Source organism: Mustela nivalis (assembly GCF_964662115.1).
Source record: "Mustela nivalis genome assembly, chromosome: 11".
Lineage (NCBI taxonomy): Eukaryota > Metazoa > Chordata > Mammalia > Carnivora > Mustelidae > Mustela > Mustela nivalis.
The window spans coordinates 61,138,917-61,158,991 of NC_139030.1; the positions used below are offsets into that span (position 1 = coordinate 61,138,917).

Below are 20,075 nucleotides of genomic sequence, written 5' to 3' on the forward strand. Positions count from 1 at the left end.
TAATCCATTAAAGCCCACGTCTCAAACCAAACTGCACTTCTGAAATAACCTCACAGCAGGAGTGGCATCTTTTCACACTGACTTTTAAGCAACCAAGGCAATATTTTTAAAGGAACAGAGAACTCCGCATGACCCGTGAGTGACCATGAGCTTCAGAGCAAGTCAATCAATTAGGACCTGCAAGATATCCACCTGGGGAAACCGTAAGGGCGATGTGCTCATAGATAAGAATCAAAAAGTCTAACACAGCCTATTCAATTCCTTCTGTCTTTAGGAGGAAGCACTAAAAACAAGCCTGTTTTTTGTTTTGTTTTGTTTCGTTTTGTTTTGTTTTGTTTAACTATAAGCCACCAAACTGATTCTTCCCGGTAAGAGTTTTTAAAGTAGTATTTCTCACTCAGAACCTGGGACTCCAAGCAATGTGGCCGGCTCTACTCTCAGAGCACAAAGGAAAAAACAGGCACAGGACCAGCCATGGCATAAAGGCTCTCACAGCAATGAACAAAACGAGTCCAACTGCAAACAGCTTCCCCAATTCCTTTACTTCTGTCTTTGAGTGAGGAATATACCACCCAGCTGATAGTGAAAAATACCCTAGAGACACAGGGAAGCGAGAACAGGAGACTAGTAATCCTAACCACTGAGGCAGCCGTCAGAACTTCAAGCTGAAAAAGAACAAAAGCATTCACCAAAATAATTTCTTGGCATCCATTTGACATAGTTGTAGTGCAAAGCGGGGGGGGGGGGGGGGGGGGGGATAAACTGAGCAATATATATATATATATATATATTTTTTTTTTAGCACTTTAAATTATTTGGAAACTTCATACCAATCTCATTTCATGGTCTTCTCCCTTTAAAGATGTGATCCAATATAAAGTAATGGTACATGAGTAAGTAAACCTTTGAGAAATAAAACCAAGAGTCAACGTTGGGTCTTTTGTTAGGCCCTTTTCCATTTCCTGTCTCAGAGGCCTGCCTGCCTTCTAATAAGACAAACTTTTGGCAGGAACACAGAAGGTATCCAGACATTTGAATGAATTGGACAAGGAAGGTCTAGATAAACAAAACCTGGCTTTGGGAAATGAGGCACTCTCTTAAAACCGGAGAGCCAAAATAGAAGCTAAGTAATGTAATGCTTTCTGATAAAGAAATTCACTTTTTAAAAAAATTATATACACACAGTAGCCAAGAACCATTAAGGGAGTATTCTAAATTAGTGTCTGTCAGATCAAGACAGTAATTTCTAAACAAAACAATTAACACACACCCATGCCCCGAATGCAGTTCTTTAATAGATATAAGTTTCATAGTATAACCAATACATGCATAATACTTACTTGCTTCCTTCTGTAATGAGCAAATTGAGAGAGGCCTAGGACACTTGCTAGAGCACCGCCTCCAACAAGAATAGTCCCTTTCACTGCCTTTTGAAAAGCCATTTCTTAGCCTACAAAGAAAAACAAAAAGGAAACAGAAAGAAGTGAATTGGGATTTTTATCAGATAACAATCCCCACGGTAGAGAGGGACGCTGCAAGATTCCGAACAGATGTTAAGCTAGAAAACAAAACATAAAATAAAGACATTATCATGGGCCAAAAACAACACATAAAAAAATGGAGATGAGGGAACTGACCACATAAAAGTCACCTTCCGACAGGAATTAAAGAAAAGCAAGGTATAAGGCAACTGAAGATACTTACACAGGATAAAGTCAAGAATGCCATGAAAAGAAACCGTATTGTGTGACTCACAAAACTGCACTCTCTACTCGAAAACGTGTTCAACTGCTAATCCCCTCTACAAGGAGAACAGTGGAAGTCTGTCACTAATGGAGACAGTGAGTCTCATGTTCACTTCAGATTCTTTGGTGGGTTCCCCCCACCAATGATGCTCTCACTAGAGCCAGAACTTAATTAAAAAAAGAAAAAGTTTTCTTCTAGCTAGGGTGGCATGGCACTGCAATTTCAAGGGGGAAGTCTTCATATCAAGCACTTGTTTTGTTTGTTTCAGGGAGAGCAAGGGAGTGGGGGCACCTGGGTGGTTCAATCTGTTAAGAGTCTCCCTTCGTCTCAGGTCATAATCCCAGGGTCCTGGGATCCAGGCCCATGTGGGGCTCCCTGCTTAGTGGGGAGTCTGTTTCTCCATCTCCTTCTTCCCCTCCTCCCCAATCTGCCCCCCACCCCTCCTTCCTGCTCACTTGGGAGGAATCCTTCTCTCTCTCCAAAGAAATAAATAAAGTCTTTTAAAAAGGGAGGAGGGAGGAAGGGAGGGGCAGAAGGAGAGGGAGAGAGAGAATCCCAACCAGGTTCCATGTCCAGTGAAGAGTGCAACCCAGAGGTCGTTACCGGAGGGGAAATCAAGAGTCAGATGCTTAACTTGACTGAGACAGCCAGGTGCCCCTTGCTATGTATTTCTAAAATAAAGTCTTACATTGTGTTAGCTCATGACTTTCTTTTCACCTTGAAACGTGTGTGTGTGTGTGTGTGTGTGTGTCTGTGCATGCGTACTTCCACTATTAGAATCACTACATTTTTAAAAATTTTTGAATACTCCAATATCCTTTAACTTTTTTGAAAATAACACACCAAAAAGTACATAAAAATGAAGATTCCACCAAAAGAACTCTTGCCAGCTTTTATTTAGCTAAATAAAAAAAGGTAACACCGTGTGATCACCTAAAAAAAAAAAAGAAGAAGAAGAAGAAGTCAGTTCCAACGTAGAGTTGCTATAGATCAGTATCAGTTTGACCTGCCTAGGGCTTTTATTCATCATAGCAACTGGCACACCCAGATCTTACACAGAAGCCACTACCCTATTGTCCTGAATGGGTGGAGGTCAGACCTGTTGGGACAACATACCTTTACTCTACAAGTATCTCATGACTCAGGAAAATGTTTAATATGAAGTCAGTTTTAACCTAGGATAAGAAAGAGCATATAGTATCTTAATGTAAATTATGATACAGTTAAAATGTTTGGGTCCATAAAGGATGAATAGCATAACTATACAGGATGAATTAGCATAACTACGCTAAATCAAAGAATTTCAATGCAGTTGATAACTGGGACTCTATAGAAAATTCATTTTGGAATACTATAAATTATATACTAAAATAAAAGTTGACGTTTCTAAAAATTTTATTTTTCCTCTGACTTCACTCCTTCTAACAAACTAATAAATTCTAAGACTCATCTTTTTTTTTAAGAGTCTCACCAGGGCGCCTGGGTGGCTCAGTGGGTTAATCCTCTGCCTTTGGCTCAGGTCATGATCTCAGGATCCTGGGATCGAGTCCTGCATCAGGCTCTCTGCTCAGTGGGGAACCTGCTTCCTCCTCTCTCTCTGCCTGCCTCTCTGCCTACTTGTGATTTCTCTGTGTGTGTGTCAAATAAATAAAAATCTTTAAAAAAAAAAAAAAGAGTCTCACCAGAAAAAAATGTTTCACACAAATATGTTTCTCTATTGCTGCAGAACCTTCATCAAACATACGCTCTCCCGAATTATGCAGAACAATTGGTAGATATGATGGCTACTGGCCTCCATTTATCATTTGGTGAACCCTACGCAAACCCTTACATCCCAGGTTGCTCTGACACGGAAAACCTCAACTAAGCCAACTTGGAAGGCAGTCATCTGTCATAGCCCACCACTGCCATTCCTAACACTTTTGTACATGTTCACAAGGAGGTCTATCACACAACAATGGAAACCCTAACAGTCCAGAGATAACATGCTATCTCCAGGCTAACGGAGTTCCCCTGACAATGAGGGACAGAGAATAGAGACCTAGTTCGATTTACCTAAACAATGCATATGCCCGCCCCATATAGACAGCAGCCTGGTGGTCCCCTTGCTGGAAGTTTTGTAGCTGATTGACTTTAACTCAGTATCATTGCTTTTGAATTGTTGGTAATGTCATTGATGACCTCACAAAGAATACCACACATCAACAAAGCCAGCTGAGGGATGTTATGTAACACAGTCAAGGAAAATGTCTCAGCAGACGTGTTCACTCAGCCACTTCAGTCTGGAGATAGTTTTTCCAATTGTGCAGATCCCTGAGTTCCCTGCTCAACTGATCATAGTGCTTCAATTTGATTTCTGAAACCAAAACTCACTAATGAAGATATTTTCATGGGTTTTCTCAACAAGCCACTAGTGCTAGTGAAAAACTGCATTAATGTATTATTTTGCAGACTTAGTGATCATATTGACAATAATCAATAGAGTTTCTTTTTCCCAGTAATTTCATAAAATAGCCTATGCTTAGGGGATCATTATTTCTATTGAGATCAAATCCATCTGTAAGATCACCTACTAGTTGTGATGAATAAATCACTCTCGCAGGTAATTCAAAAACAAAAGCACGTCGTCGTCGTCGTCACATCATCAATGTTATAATGATAACAGTTGACATTTATTGAGTATTTGCTAGGTAATAGGGACTGTGCTTTCAATTCTACATACATCAGCTCATATCACCCTCGCAACACCCTAATTTCATAAAAGAGGCAGTTGTGGTTCAGAGGGAGTAAGGGATTTACCCAACGTCACTGACTAGTATGTGACAAAACCACAGCTTAGTCTATACTCTTAACCACTGATTGGTTCTACCCTGCCTTTTGCTCTCAAAATAACAACCTCTCCCCAAGGGCCACACCATGTTTTGCTATTATTCCTAAAAGAAGTCCTATTCTCAAACATTCACCCAGTGTGTACAGTCCTTGGCATTAGGGTTTCCCTAAGGCAAAGAAAAGGCCTCCGACAAAATATCTATGGTAATGTAAGAACTTAGTTTTACTGCTGAACCAAAGAAATTTAAAATTTATACCCACTTACCTTCCATCATAAGGAGAAAAGTTTTCACAATGATTACAGAAAGATTGTTTCCATCTAAGCAGAAGTGCAACAGGGAAATTAGTAAAGAAAGAGAACAAAAAATGGATAAATCTTAACCTTTTGCAACTGGAAGTGTGAGAAATGAGAGGTAGAAAGATCACCCAGAAATAAAATTAGCTTTGTTATTTTTTAAAAGATTTTATTGACTGATTGATTGATTGATTGATTGATTTGAGAGAGTGTGTGAGGAGGGAGAGGGGCAGGGGGAGAAGGTCAGAATCCCGAACAGACTCTCCACTGAGGGCAGAGCCCAACGAGGGGCTCAATCTCAGGCCCCAAGATCACAACTGTGCCAAAACCAAGAGTCAGATGCTTAACCAACTGAGCCACCCAGGCACCCCCCAAATTAGCTTAGTTATCATAGCTTGATGTCCATATTTAATAGCCTATGAATTCAGTTGTATATACATTGTCTCAGGACTGGCTCCTGCATTTGCACAGACAAGTGCCAGTCCTCCAATTCTAGCAAGAGGAACACTGGCCCAACTAAAAAATTCTGAACAAAAAGGTACTCAACTAAATATATCCATGAGTTTATTGATTGCCCTCGAGGTGCTTACAATCAATTTGGAGAATTAAATATCAAAATCTGTCTTTTAACTCTGTATTATAACTAGTTGTGCTATATTGAGTGTTATTAATACTCTGACAGACAAAAGACCCTGAAGAGCAATCCTGAGAAAGAAGAACAAAGCTAGAACATCATAGTTCCTCATTTCAAACTGTATTTCAAAGCTCTATTAGTCAAGAGTATGGTATTAACACTAAAAACGTATTGGCACTAAAAACAGACGTATAGTTCAATAGAGAGCCCAGAAATAAACCCAAGCATATATAGTCAATTAATTTTTAACAAAGAAGCCAAGAATATACAATGAGGAAAGGGTCTTTTCATTGAGAATAGTCTCTTCAATAAATGGTGTTGGGAAAACTGGACAGCCACATGCAAAGAAAAAAAAAGAGAAAAGAGGAAAATAGAAGGAAAGAGAAAAGAAGAGAGGAAAGGAAAGGGGAAAAAAGAAGAGAAGAGGAGAGGAAAAAAAGGAAAAAGGGAAGAGAGAGGGAAGGAAGAAAGAAAGAGGACCATTATCTTATACCATATTCCAAAATAAACTCAAAATGGATTAAAAATTTAAATATAAGACCTGAAACCATAACACTGCTGGAAGAAAACATAGGAAAAAGGGTAAGTTCTGTGACATTGCTTTGTGATGCTTTTTTGGATTTGACACCAAAAGTGCAGGCAACAAAAGCAAAAATAAGCAAGTGGGACTACATCAAACTAAAAAGCTTCTGCACAGCAAAGGAAACCATCAGCAAAATGAAAAGGCAACCAACAGAATGGGAGAAAATATTGCAAATCACGCATCTGGTAAGGTTCAATATCCAAAACACATAAAGAAATCATGCAACTCAGTTGCAAAACAAACAATTCAGTTAAAAAAAAAATAATGGGGAGAGGGAATGAACGGACATTTTTCTCAAGAAGACATACAAATGCTCAAGAGGCCACATGATGATGTTCACCATCACTCATCACCAGGGAAATGCAAATGGAAACCACAATTAGATATCGATGTCCATGCACATACAGGCACACACACATACAGGCTGGAAGGGAGAGGGGGAGAGAGAGAACCAGGGCCGATGAGGTGAGAAAAGGAAACCATCTGCACTCAGGGGGGCATGTAAATTGGGGTAGCCACTATAGAATACAGTACAGCTGTTCATCAAAAAAATTAAACATAGAAAAAAAAATTAAACAAAGAACTACCAGGATGCTTGGGTGGCTCAGTCGGTTAAGCATCTGCCTTTGGCTCAGATCATGACCAAGTCCCACATCAGGCTCCTTGCTCAGCGGGGAGCCTGCTTCTCCCTCTGCCCCTCACTTCACTGCTTGTATGTGCACTCTCTCTCTCTTTCTGTCAAATAAATAAAATCTTTAAAATAAAACCAAACAAAACCTAGAACTACCATAAGATCTGGCAATTCCACATCTAGATACCTATCTGAAGAAAATGAAAGCACTCGTTTAAAAGATGGTCTCAAACTCACCAGACTCATCAGAGCTAAAAGTCTGGTTGGGGGAACCTTGTGCCTAGCACTGCCACCTGATAAACCGTGCTTGCTTCTGGCAAACAAAAACTGGATTGGCTGCTTCTCGGAGTTTGCCAAGCCATGCTTCAGGCTAACCTTGCAACTTACTGGGCACAACTGAATTCTTGGTTGCCTTTTAGGATTCCCATTACAGAATGACTAGAGCAGTGACATCCCATTTCAAATGGTCCTCAGGCGCTCACCATGTCTGCCTCCTCCCATTCCAAAGGAAGGCTACTCTCCAGGTTAAACCATGCATTTGAATAACTTCACCCACACTTGAGACTTAAAAACAAGAAATGAGTGCTCATGGAGAAAGGCTGAGCGGCCTCTCAGCAGCCACCCGCAAAGTTATTCCAGAGCAACAGCATGCTTCCTGGCCTCTGCATTTTCCAAATAGAGTACTCAGACTCCTCTCCCTGCCCTACCCTACAGCCGCTCTCTTCATTAAAGCATAAATAAACCCCATCCGAATGGATGGATCACTCTTCTGTGGAAGGAGCCCTGTGTCTCTTCACTTTCACAAACTCTCCTCTCCTCTGGTCTCTTGTGTGGAAAGGCAATTGTTATTTATGTGTGCAGGGGTGAGGGGGGGATGCATGGAATATAGCTGAAAGATAATTTTTAGAAGAGTAATTTCAACCACAAGGCTCACATTCCTTGGGACATGTGTTCCCTAGCAAGATGCAAAGGTTTTCCGTGCCCTTCTGGCCACCTATAGCCTGTGCTACTTCTCTAAACCCTTTACCTAACTAAACACATGCAGGTCCAAAAATAGCAAGAAGCTCCTTATTCTTCGACTGTGTAGTCACCCACCTTGTAGCTGTGCGTGCAAAACCACCCCATCTATTTTGAGGCATGACACTTTTTTCAAACCCACAGAAGGCACAACAACACCACTCAGAAGACCAGGTCTCGAGGTCCACCTGCACACAAGTTCAGTGACTTAGAGAAGAAGGGTGCGCGAATCTTACAAGACAAGGGTGCTGGCCCTCAACAGAGGAAGTCTGAACTTGGCAACAAGTTCACAGCGAAATGAAAGAAGTGAGTACAAAAGCACCTTCCCAACCAGCAGCCCAGTTCTACCTAGAAAAGTCAGGATTCCTGGGTGCTTTGAACTAGAGACTTTTCAACAAAGCAGACCCTTTATTATTCCAACCAGTGATGTATCACATGTTCTGTATACTTCCCTACAAGAAAGTGCATCCTGGTTCAGACACACCAAGTAACACCAAGTAACGAACAAAGCACACCAGGTACTACCTTCTCTTTCCCCAAGGCTGACTCCACAGCGGGGATAAGGAGCAGCACTCTGCCTGCAAACGCACCCTCTCCCCAGCCAAGCAGAGAGGCGCCTGTATGCACAAACGTTTCACACGGGAGTATGGAACTCTATAGAAACAGAGTCAGCCCTCAAGCATGCTTTTTGAAAGCTGCCAGACACAAATGAACAAAATAATCAACATCACAGGCCCATCAGCCTGTTCTCTGGAAACAGAGAGGCGCCATGATCCATAAACTGAAGATGGATTTGTCCTTTTTTGGTTACTTTAAACACTTTCCAAAAAGATTCGGGCCGGGGCACCTGGGTGGTTCTGTCGGTTAAGCACGTCTGCCTTTGGCTCAGGTCCTGATCCCAGGGTCCTGGGGTTCAGTCCTTGCTCAGCATGGAGCCTGCTTCTCCCTCTCCTCCTGCCTTATGCGCTCTATCGGTTGCTATCCTTCCCACTAAAATAAATACAATTAAAAAAAAAAAAAAGTTTTGGGCCAAGACTGCATAGGAAATAGAGCCAAGGGTTAGCCACAAAAGATTATCCCAATGGAAATAAATGAATGTGTGTGTATAAAATGTAAAATATTATATTTATACATATTTTAAAAGCAAAAACACAACAGGAACAGTGACCACCTACAGTTGTAAAAAGTACATATGCCGAACAGAATATCAAAGAACAATCAAGGTTTTTCTTAAGTCACTAAGAAGAATGTTCTGATAAAACAAAGTAGATGAAAGAACCAAGGGAAAGCACACAAGTTAGAAATATAATGAATTTTCAGATTCTGGATATCCAAAACTCTGGACTGTAGCTGATGAGGAAGCCAATGCAACACAATCACACACTGCGGGCACAGCATCCAAACCCCAGCTTTGTCCCTCTCTCTCACACCCAACCGCTTTAAGGAATTTTTCTTTTCTTTTCTTTTCTTTTCTTTCTTTTCTTTTCTTTTCTTTTCTTTTCTTTTCTTTTCTTTCTCTCTCTCTCTCTCTCTCTCTCTCTCTCTGTCTTTTTTTTTTTTTTAGCTTTGCAACCATTTTCATTTACTTTTAAAAAAAATTTTTTATTACGTCATGTTAGTCACCATATGATACATCATTCGTTTTTTATGTGTTCCATGCTTCATGGTTTGCATATAACACCCAGTTGTCCATGCAATACCCATCACAGGGCTCACACATGCCCCCAATCCCCTCCCCTCTAAAACCCTCAGTTTGTTTCCTGGAGACCATAGTCTCTCATGGTTTCTCTTCCCTTCTGATTTACCCCCTTCAGGTTTCCCTTTCTTCTCTTAATGTCTCCTAATGTCCTCCATGCAATTCTGTTTCCAATCAACCTCCCCGGGAAACCCCATGCCAGAAGGGCTCAACCCTAAGGATGGGGAAAATCTTAAGAAAGGGAGAGTATTTCAGTGCAGACAAAAGAGAAACAAAATCAGGAAACGAAGAGAAAATGGAAGAAGACAAATGCTATGTTTATTGGTTCACATAGCTTCCAGTCAGAAACTACTTTGGAAAAGCTTCCTTCTGGCTTCTCCACAAGCCTTTGGGTCAGTCAAGTCATTCTAGGAGTGAACACACAGAGAAAGAAGCTGGCTCAGGACCATTCCGCAGACTCTAAGGAGAGCAGGAGTATGGAAGCTTGACAGAGGAGGAGCTGACACAGACAAGGGGGGAGCTGGCTTCAGGGGTTCAAATCAGAGATGAAGAAATGTAAGCAAAGTCACAAGGGAAAAACAGAGAGAGAGAAAAGAAGGTCAATAACCATTTAAAGTGAGCCAGTTAAAAGTCTCTGTTTATTAAAAAAAAAAAAAAAAAAAAAAAACTTGTCTCAAACATTATTACATGAATCCTTCTGGGGTGCAATTTTTGTTTAACTTAGTATGCAAGGCCAGAACCAATTAAAGCCCTTATTTCACAAAGTTGTCTGAAGTGAAAACATATAGGGAGGAAGGAGGGCCCTGGAGTAATGCAAGAAGACATGCTCTAGTCCTCATTTATTATGTAAGACTCAATTAAAAAAAAATAGTGTTTCCAAGGCAACTTCCATATGATGTATTTATGTTTTCTGCCAATTCTAAAGTGCACACTGGTAGTATAGTCACAAATTTGACCCTTTTCCCTTATTTCCATGAGGTTCAATTATAGAATCACAAGAAATCAATGAAGTCCATCTTGGCCAATAACAGATTCATATTCATTAAATGCAAATGATCTTTGTTGAATTCATAATCAAATGATTTCTATTGTATTTGCTTTCCATAGAACAGCTTTTAAAAATCATGAAGAAATAGTTTGTGCAAGTGAACTTGTTTTCTATTTTAAATTCGTTTTAAAACCAAAATTAATCCATATTCTCTATCATCCTAGACATGTTAATAGATTTCTGCCTAGAGTTGTAAAATCCTATTTTTGATTTTCTTTGTTTACCATATATGTAATTTAAGGTAATCCTGAAAGGCATAAAATAAAATGTCTCTCATAAGTGAAAATCTGAAGCGTTCTTTCCCCCAAATGTCCATCCCTTATAAAGACACAAGTCAGTTTTAGGAACTCAGTGGATACCATGCCTCGTATGACACTAAAGAAACTTGCACTTACATAGCAATAATAAGAAATCCTCACTAAAAAAGAGTGCATTAGACACAAACACTTTAATTCTGCCTGCAGGAGGAAAGAATGTTACCAATGAATCAAAGAAAAAGAAGTTCTTTAGGCAAACAGACGACACTAGTCCTGTGCTTTCCATAGTATTTCTGCCTTTTTTCCCCTTTATTAACACTATTGTTGAGTTAGAAAAATGGTTCACATTCCTCCAACAGCATAAACTCTTTCTTAGACTTTACATGCTGTTACAAAATCTACTTCGGTAATTAAGACAAGAAAAATAGGGGCACCTGGGTGGCTCAGTGGGTTAAAGCCTCTGCCTTCAGCTCAGGTCATGATCCCAGGGTCCTGAGATCAAGCCCCACATCTGGCTCTCTGCTCAGCAGGGGGCCTGCTTCCTCCTCTCTCTGTCTGCCTCTCTGCCTACTTGTGATCTCTGTCTGTCACATAAATAAAATCTTTAAAAAAAAAAAAAAAGACAAGAAAAATAGCCTTTTGTTATAAAATAAATTCTATACCAAACAATAGAATTCAAAATATCTGCTCTTATATTAAAACATATCAAGCCTCTCATTGAGATTTATTATCACTACAACGAAAGCTTTACAAAGTCATCACAATCATGGCTCTTAAACACACACCCCAACACACTTCATAAAAAAGCATCTACCTCACCATATAAATAAATGTACTTTAAAAGGACTAAGGTGCTGCAAAATAGTGCACAGGCACTTCTGAAAAGGTTTTCAGAACATAAAGGTTTTAACTCTACAGTCAAAAGAAGTACACCCTAAGAAAATTTCAGTGAAGTAAAATGTTCAGAGAAAGAAGGGCTTTGGCTGATTGAGTTTCCATTTGTCTGATCTTAATCTAAGATCTCTTTTGCTGTTTTCCAAATCTTATATTTTTATTAAATACACATTACAAATTAAGAAGCACTATATACTGAATATAGGCACTTTTCCTTGAAGACTCAGAGAAAATCTTAAAGAAACTCAAGATCATTATCCTGTAAACTTTTTTTTTAATAGCGCAGATATAGAATGTTTGACAACATGCCTCCAAATGTAATAAGCACAAACAAAACTTTGAAAAGTTGGCTTTTTTTCTTACTTGAAAATGCTGATGGTAACTGATTTATTTAGCTTTTATTCATTATTATTATCACCAAATGAGGAGAAAATGCACCAGTTCTTTCAAAAGTTCCAGTTGCAATTGCATTATTCATGTTATTAGGAATGCATTTTAGGAAATTCTTTTTGAAGATAGTTTATGAAATCCTGAGCTCATAAAAATGATGACTGTTCATTTTTATGATAATTAGTTATAGCACAATAATTTCAGTTAATTTAATTTATTTACATTGTTAAAAAAAACAGTTCTAAATTTGATTATAGCTGTATTACTGCTTTATTAATGAACAAGATATGGCAGGGAGATATAACAGAGACCAAGTATGTTTTGGTAGGGAGACCAGTTACTCTGTTTCCTTGAGTTTGAGAATATCCCCAGGAAATATAGCCAACTACTTTGCACACCCTGTAGTCATTCCGCACCCCCTCAACACCCCACCACCTGGCAGCCTGTTGAAATTTGCATTTAAAATTCACTCCCCTGCACATTTTATAATTCACTGCATATATAAATGTAACTATCAACAAAGGGTCAAATTACACACACACAGCTTAGATGCAAAGAAAGTCTAAGATATAGTACAGTCAAAATAAACATGTATTCTTAAGCTTGGTGATCACACTCCCTAAAAATGTCTGACCCTAAAGGAAATAAAAATTGGAAAAGAGTAAAGGCAGATTGCAGAATTCATATTTCTAACAAAAATTTCTTTAAAAAGTACAGAATACAGGAGTGCCTGGGTGGGCTCAGGTGGGCAGCCAACTCTTGATTTCAGCTCAGGTCATGATCTCAGGGTCATGGGATCAAGCCCAGTGGAGGCCCCCCCTTAGGGCTCCTTGCTCAGCGGGAAGTCTGCTTGAGGATTCTCTCCCTCTGCCCCTACCCTGGTGCATGTGAACACATACACTCTCTCTCTCAAATAAATTAATAATTAATCTTGAAAACCAATAATTAATCTTTTTTTAAAAAAAGTATGGAATACAAGTAATATAACATTTTGTAAATGTCCAACCCCTCACCCTTCAAAAGGAAAAGATGGTCTTCTTTCACCTATTCAAAAATAATAAGCAAATCTGTATTTCCAGCTCTGACTTCTTGGCTAAAACAGTCTTGGTCATAAGATCCTGTTCTTTCCATTTGAATGAGGGATCCTCCTCAAGGCTCTCCTTTTGAAATTTTTCTTTTCTTCTTTAAAAGGACTGGCACACACTCAGGCGGAATGCGTTCAAGTCCTAGACTCTAAACAAGTCTAGTCACTGTGCATGCGATATTGTGTACCAACATTACTCAGCTGCTACCCTAGCATCTGACAGTCTAAAATTTAGTAGCCTGCACAAAAGAAGATAAAGGGTTCTACTCAATATTCTCTCCAAGGTTCTATTGCTTAAAAAAAAAAAAAAAAAATAGGAGAAGAAAAAAGAAAAGAAACAAAAGCACAACAATAGCAAACTTCTATATTCTTTTAATTATCAAAACACCAGACAGAAAAAGAAAATCACCAAGAATATTCCAGAAGGCGAGGCTGAGGAGACTTGCCTTGCTATTCTGTCTCTACCTGTAACTTGCTTTGTGAAGTCAGGCAAATCATCTGAATTTGTGGATTCTTGCTCCATCTGTAAATGAAGTATCTTTGAAAATGTCCAGAGCTATTTTAACTTCACATGTATATTCTTTTATGCTTGCTCGTCTTTCAGTAGGTGCAGGAAAAACACCTTTATGCATTAAAGGTGGTACTATCTTGATGTCCGATTTGTTTTGTCATTGGATGATTAAAGCTTGCGTTTACTCTTTCATTCAGGAATTATTGACTGATCACCTAACATGTGCCAGGCACTGAACATACAGCCGAGAACAAACATGGAAAATCCCTGCCTTCTAAGAGCTTTGTGTGAAGTTCACAGTTAAAAAAAAAAAGTTGAAACTATTTCAAATTAGAATATTTCAAAAATGCAAGTCACACTTTGTCTTTCTAAAGAATGTGTTAACCATGAATTCAATTATTGACCACTTAGAGCCATCCTTATGTATATCAGACTATACTGTAAGGGCGATGCCCTCAGGAACAGTAAAAGGAACAACAGCATTAACCTCTTTACTTAAAGTGGCCGGAAGCCACAGACTGTTCCCATTTGAATTCTGCCTCTATCTGCTTTATACCAGTTTTCCTGTTTCTTCCAAACTATCAGATTAATGGTAATTTTCCCTTTAGATCTTGGAGCACTCCAGCTCACTTCTAACTTGTTACCACTGTGGTCAGAAAAATGAGAGCCAAGTTAGCTAAAACTACACTTAAAATACCAATAAGTAACTCTGAGAAAGGAAAAGGAACAACTTATTAGCATTTCAGCTTTAGATTTTCAACATTCTGGCTCTATCTATCCAAGGGCCTTTCCCCCCCATTCCTTCCTATGTGCTAGGCCAATATTCCTCACCGGATAATTTCTGAAGGTTGTTGCACACAGTACGTGAACCGACACAAACTGCCCTAGTCTGTTATGAAGATGAAGAATTTCCAATCAGATACAAGTACATAGTCCAAGATTAGGAAAAGAAAATTAGTATTTCAGTTCTGCCTCATCTGAACAAATCCACATTATCTTGAAAAAAAAAAATTGTGGCAAACCTGTTTGCTTCTGCTCTGGAAACAATTAGAATGTTTTTCTGTACTCTCTTGGAATTAAATGAAACTTTATAAATAAATGGTTAAAAAAGGAATCTAAATGCTACTCCTAAAAAAACAAACAAACAAACAAACAAACAAAAACTTTAAAAATCCCTGTTAGTGACTGGCTTATGAAAAAGTACAGTTTTTGTTGGTGAGCAATAGACAAAAACTGTGCACTCTAAGAAAAAAAGCAAGAGTTCAACAAAGAGTCCGGAAAGTATCATTGAAGGATGTACCCAAGTAAGGAAGATGAAAGGAGGGGCCTTCACTCCTGTAACATGCGATCAACGGGGATTGACTGAATACCTGCTAGAGTCACTGCACTGCTCCAGGGGCTGGTAATTCCTCTGCTCTGATGGACCGGGGGAAACAACAAATAAACAACTGTAAGAGAATTGAGTATTTTGAAAATGACAAGTGCTGTGAAGAAAATAAGATGGAGGGGCACCTGGGAGGCTCAGTAGGTTAAGCATCTGCCTTTGGCTCAGGTCATGAGCTTAGGGTCATGGGATTGAGCATCACCCCCTCCACACTTCTACCCCCTTACCCCCCTGTCAGGCTTCCTGCTCAGCAGGGAGTCTACTTCTCCTTCTCCCACTCCCCTTCCCCCGCTCATGCTCGCTCACATGTACACACACTCTTTCTCTCAAATAAATAAAATCTTAAAAAGAAAGGAAAAGAAAAGAAGATATAATATTAGATGAGAGAGTGACTGGGATATGAGGAATCTACACTAGACAGAATGTTCATGGAGGTGATTTGGCAAAAACGAAACTGAGTTGGAAGAGCAAGCCACCCAGCGATCCAAGAGAAAGGCCTTCCTCATAGAGGGGACAGGCATGCAAAGACTCTAAGCATGTGCGAGCTTGACCTCTGCTGGAAGCGGAAAGGCCACTGTGGCTGCAGCACAGTGAATGGTGTGGGCAGTGAGTTCCAGACGAGGTCAGAGGGCCAGATGTGCTGAGTCACACATGACTTCCTCCTAGCAAAAAATCTATTCTGACGAGACAGAGATAGAAAAATCAATAAAAGTACAGTGGTACACTGGAAATTATGGGTGGGGTTGGATGGAGGGGGAGAGGTAGATCAACTCTTTCTATACTGGAGAGGGAGATTTTTAGGGTAATAAAAGCAAAAGCAGTCATTTCTTCTCCTCCTTCTTCTCCTCCTTCTTCTTCTTCTACTTCTCCTCCTCCTCCTCTTCCTCCTTCTTCTTCTTCAAGATTTATTTGCCTGTTAAGCCTCGAACTCTTGATCTTGGCTCAGGTTCTGATCTCAGGAAGGTGAGATAGGAGCCCCAAGTCAGGCTCTCCACTCAGAGGGGAGCCTCCTTGAAATTCTCTCCCTCTGCTCCTCCTTCAGCTCCCACCCTCTCTTTCTCTAATAAATAAATAAATAAATAAATAAATAAATAAATAAATACAATCTTTTGAAAAAATAAAGATTTATCTATTTGAGAAAGAGAGAGTATGTGCAAGTGGAGGAGAGGGACAGAGAGAAAGAATCTCAAGCAGACACCCCACACACACAGAGGGCATGGAGCACAGTGGGGCGGGGGGAGGGGGCTCAATCTCACCACCCTGAGACCATGACCCTGAGATGATGACTGAGCAGAGATCAAAAGCTTAACCAACCGAGCCACCCAGACCCCTCTATAGCAGTTATTTCTTCTTAAGGACATCATAATGAGTAGATGAAAGTAGGAAAAAGGAGAAAATGAAGAGAAAGAAAGGAAGAGTTAATAAATCACAAGAGAAAACACTAAAAAATGTAAACCACAATCAAAAACAGTATTCTGTAACAGGAAAACAAATACTTCAGGGATAATCTTGAATATAAATATCTGTTGAACTTACACACTTGAAAACCTGTTCCATAGCCTCAGTCTAGCAAGCTGATAACAAAGGCCAGAGAGTGTCAACTGAGAGAGCCTCTCAAATGCCAACACTAGACAATTTTTTTTTATATTTCTATTCCCCCTTGGCTAGGATATTTTGCAGGTGACTTTTTCCCCCCCACAACTCATTATATCTTGAACTGATTTTGGACCCACATTGGAAAAGAACCCCGGGTCACATCTCAACAAGCTGAGGCACCCGGGATATTTATCACCAACCACAGGCAGGAAGCTAAAGAGCTCTGTGAAACTTACTGACCCACTGAGTATAGGTTTAATAGACAAGAGAGATAGCATATGATTAATTACAGTTATTTATATTTATGGATTTAAATCTTGAGGATGCCTGGCCTCTCCCCATTTTATTTCATAATATTCCCCCTGCTGGAGACTGAAGAGCAAAAGTCAATTGTCTGAGTGTTGGCATCACACTGGAAACTAAAGGGCCATGCATTTCAATTCCAGCTCAAGAAACACTCTGGCTGAGCAGATGTAATTCACCAGACCCCAGCGGGCTAGGCTCGCACTGTTGTCAGTCAAATCTCACAGTGGATGGAAATCAGCAGAGCACGTTAGCAATTTATGCTCAACAGCCTCTTCTCAACCATAAATTTTGAGATAATGTTAAGCGTAACCCAAAGTTAATCCAAAAAATTTAGTCCATAGGTTGAGCCTGTGTTCTTACCATGAGGCAGTCAAAAGGCAAGGGACTCACAAAATACCATTTATAATAGGATTCCTGTCAAAACTCCAGGTTCTGGGGCGCCTGGGTGGCTCAGTGGTTTGGGCTGCTGCCTTCGGCTCGGGTCATGATCTCAGGGTTCTGGGATCGAGCCCCGCAGGAAGCCTGCTTCCCTCTCTCTCTCTCTCTCTGCCTGCCTCTCTGCCTACTTGTGATATCTGTCTTTCAAACAAATAAATAAAATCTTTAAAAAACAAACAAACAAACAAAAAAAAAACACTCCAGGTTCTGACATCAACGCAGTGAGCTTCAGGCCTGACCTCACCCAGTGCACTTATGCCAACCCCTGGGTCATTAGTTTGGCATCTGCCAGCAGCATGGTTTTTTTCCCAGACCGGGGCAGCTGAGGGCTCTGGGGCAATCACAGAATGGGCACTTAGCAACCCAAGTCACGCCCCAGCCCTATGACAATCTCAGCCTGAATAAAGCCACCTGACTTTTTTGGACTTCAATTTCCCCACCCAGAAGACTGACATTGTCTGTACATTCCTTTTTCATGGCACTGCTAGATCCCATAACTCTGGCCCTATTGCTCTCTAGGGCCTCCTGCCATTTTCCCCATCCATACTGGAAAATGGGAGAAGATCACTCACCATGCCAACTGAATGACTGATGAACATGAACATGATGAACAGCCTTTTACCCCACTATGACTTGAAAACACAACATGTTTATGCTGGTAATAATTATAATAAAGTGAAGAAAATTTTAGATATAAGAGCAGTTGGCTATTCAGAGTTCTTTGTGGTTAATAAGTTAAACATTCTAGAAATCTTCATTACTTAGAAATTATTTTTTTCTGTGTTAAATTACACTCTGGATAGAGATGAGGTAATAGACAAGTAAAATTTAATTATGAAAAGAAAAAAGTAGATATGACAGAATTTCTGTGTGGGTGTCTGTATTTCTGTTTTAAAGTACATGTGTGACAGCTAATATCATTCTCCAAAGTCAGGAACAAGAAAAGAATGTCCACTCTTACCATTGTTATTTTATATAGTACTGGAAGTCCTAGCCTCCACAATCAGACAACAAAAAGAAATAAAAGGCATCCAAACTGGCAAGGAAGAAGTCAGACCTTCACTATTCTCAGATGACATGATATTGTATGTACAAAACCTGAAAGACTCCACAAAAAAATTGCTGTAACTGATACACAAAGTCAGCAAAGTCATAGGATATAAAGTCACAGGCTATAAAATCAACATACAGAAATCTGTTGCATTTCTATACACCAAAAATGAAGCAGCAGAAAGAGGAATCAAGGAATTGATCCCACTTCCAACTGCACCAAGAGCCATAAGATATCTAAGAATAAACCTAACCAAAGAAGTAAAATATCTATACCCTGAAAATAATGAAATACTTGTGAAAGAAACTTTCCACAAAGAAAGAGGAAAACTTTTCATGCTCATGAATTGGAAGGAAAATATTAAAATGTCCATACGGCCCAAAGCAATTTACACATTTAATGCACTCCCATCAAAATTCCACCGCATTTTTCACATAACTAGAAAAAAATAATCCTAAAATTTGTATGGCACCACAAAGAACTCTGAATAGCCAAAGCAATATTATCCAAACATGTTTACATTCTCATCTCTGAATGGGAGAGTTGCAAGTCATATTTTTACTTTTCTTCCTTGTGTGCACCATTTTCAAAATTTCTAAGATGAGCAGGTATTATTCTTCTATTAAGAAATAAAATTGTATATGTGAAAGGGGAAGGAAGGGAAGGGAAGTGTAAGAAGGGGAAGGGAGGGGAAGGGAGGGGAAGGGAGGGGAAGGGAGGGGAAGGGAGGGGAAGGGAGGGGAGGGGAGGGGAAGGGAGGAGAGAGAGAGAGAAAGAAAGAGAACTCTAAAGAGCACCAGGCAGACAGACAGCTGACATTTGACTAAATCCCATATCATCTGATCATTACTTGAGTGATTTTTGTGTTACACAACTTTTCTCTTCTTTAATGAACTAGAGAGTAAAAGACCTAAAGAAAGGAAAAAAATACTTTGCCTTTACAGTTTATGAGGAATCTTGAAGCAACAACTGTATACTGTCACAGGATTATCTACCTTATTCTGAAGAACAGTCTCCACCCTAACTAGAATGAATCTGTATTAAGCATCTGACACCATAACTATTTAAGCCTGAGTGAAACTACACCTAACCTAAACTACACCTAAACTACACCTAAACGAGTCTTGAATTTTTAGTTATTTCATAGTATATCCTCTCAAGGATTTAGAGTTTAACACAACATCAGAAATCCCAGCAACTCATCAAGCTAACAACTGCAAAGCTGATCTTAATGCTGGAACTCGGTGTGCCCCAGGATTGAACTTTGAACTTTGAACTCTTCAGCCAACAACACACCGGTTGGGGGGCTCCACGGTGCCAGGCCCTGAAGGAAGGCCACAGACACAGAGAAAGGACCTCCGGGGCCAACCTTCCCCACCTCTCCCCGCCCTGTGACAATTCAGTGGCCACATGCAGGAATACTGCTAATGCCCTGTGTCCTGTGTCCTTCTAGTGACAGGATGCTGTCCTTGGCATATTCAAATGCTGTCGCTGACCAGTCAGGAGAATATTCCCTGCAGAAAGCAGTTGGTGTCAGAGCCATCGGAGACATTGAATTAGAGAGCACTGACTGATCTGAATTCCAACTGAGCCACTTCTAGATGTGTGCCTGACTGCAAGCCTCAGCCTTCTCATCCATAAAAATCTCATCTATGTCACGAGTTAGATTAAGAATTAAGATAATG

At 39.9% G+C, this 20,075-nt stretch overlaps 1 protein-coding gene across 3 annotated transcripts in view; it reads right to left on the reverse strand.

Annotated features, from left to right (window-relative positions):
* GPD2 (glycerol-3-phosphate dehydrogenase 2) overlaps positions 1-20,075 on the reverse strand; it is a 141,931-nt gene that overhangs the window by 100,590 nt on the left and 21,266 nt on the right. For 2 of the 3 annotated variants that reach the window (XM_082690583.1, XM_082690582.1), the window contains exon 2: positions 1,341-1,450. In XM_082690583.1, the coding sequence (XP_082546709.1) occupies positions 1,341-1,442 (102 nt within the window). In that variant the 5' untranslated portion in view covers positions 1,443-1,450. Of the gene's footprint in view, positions 1-1,340; positions 1,451-3,801; positions 3,882-20,075 lie in introns of those variants that run through there. The other variant, XM_082690584.1, reaches the window with a different exon arrangement.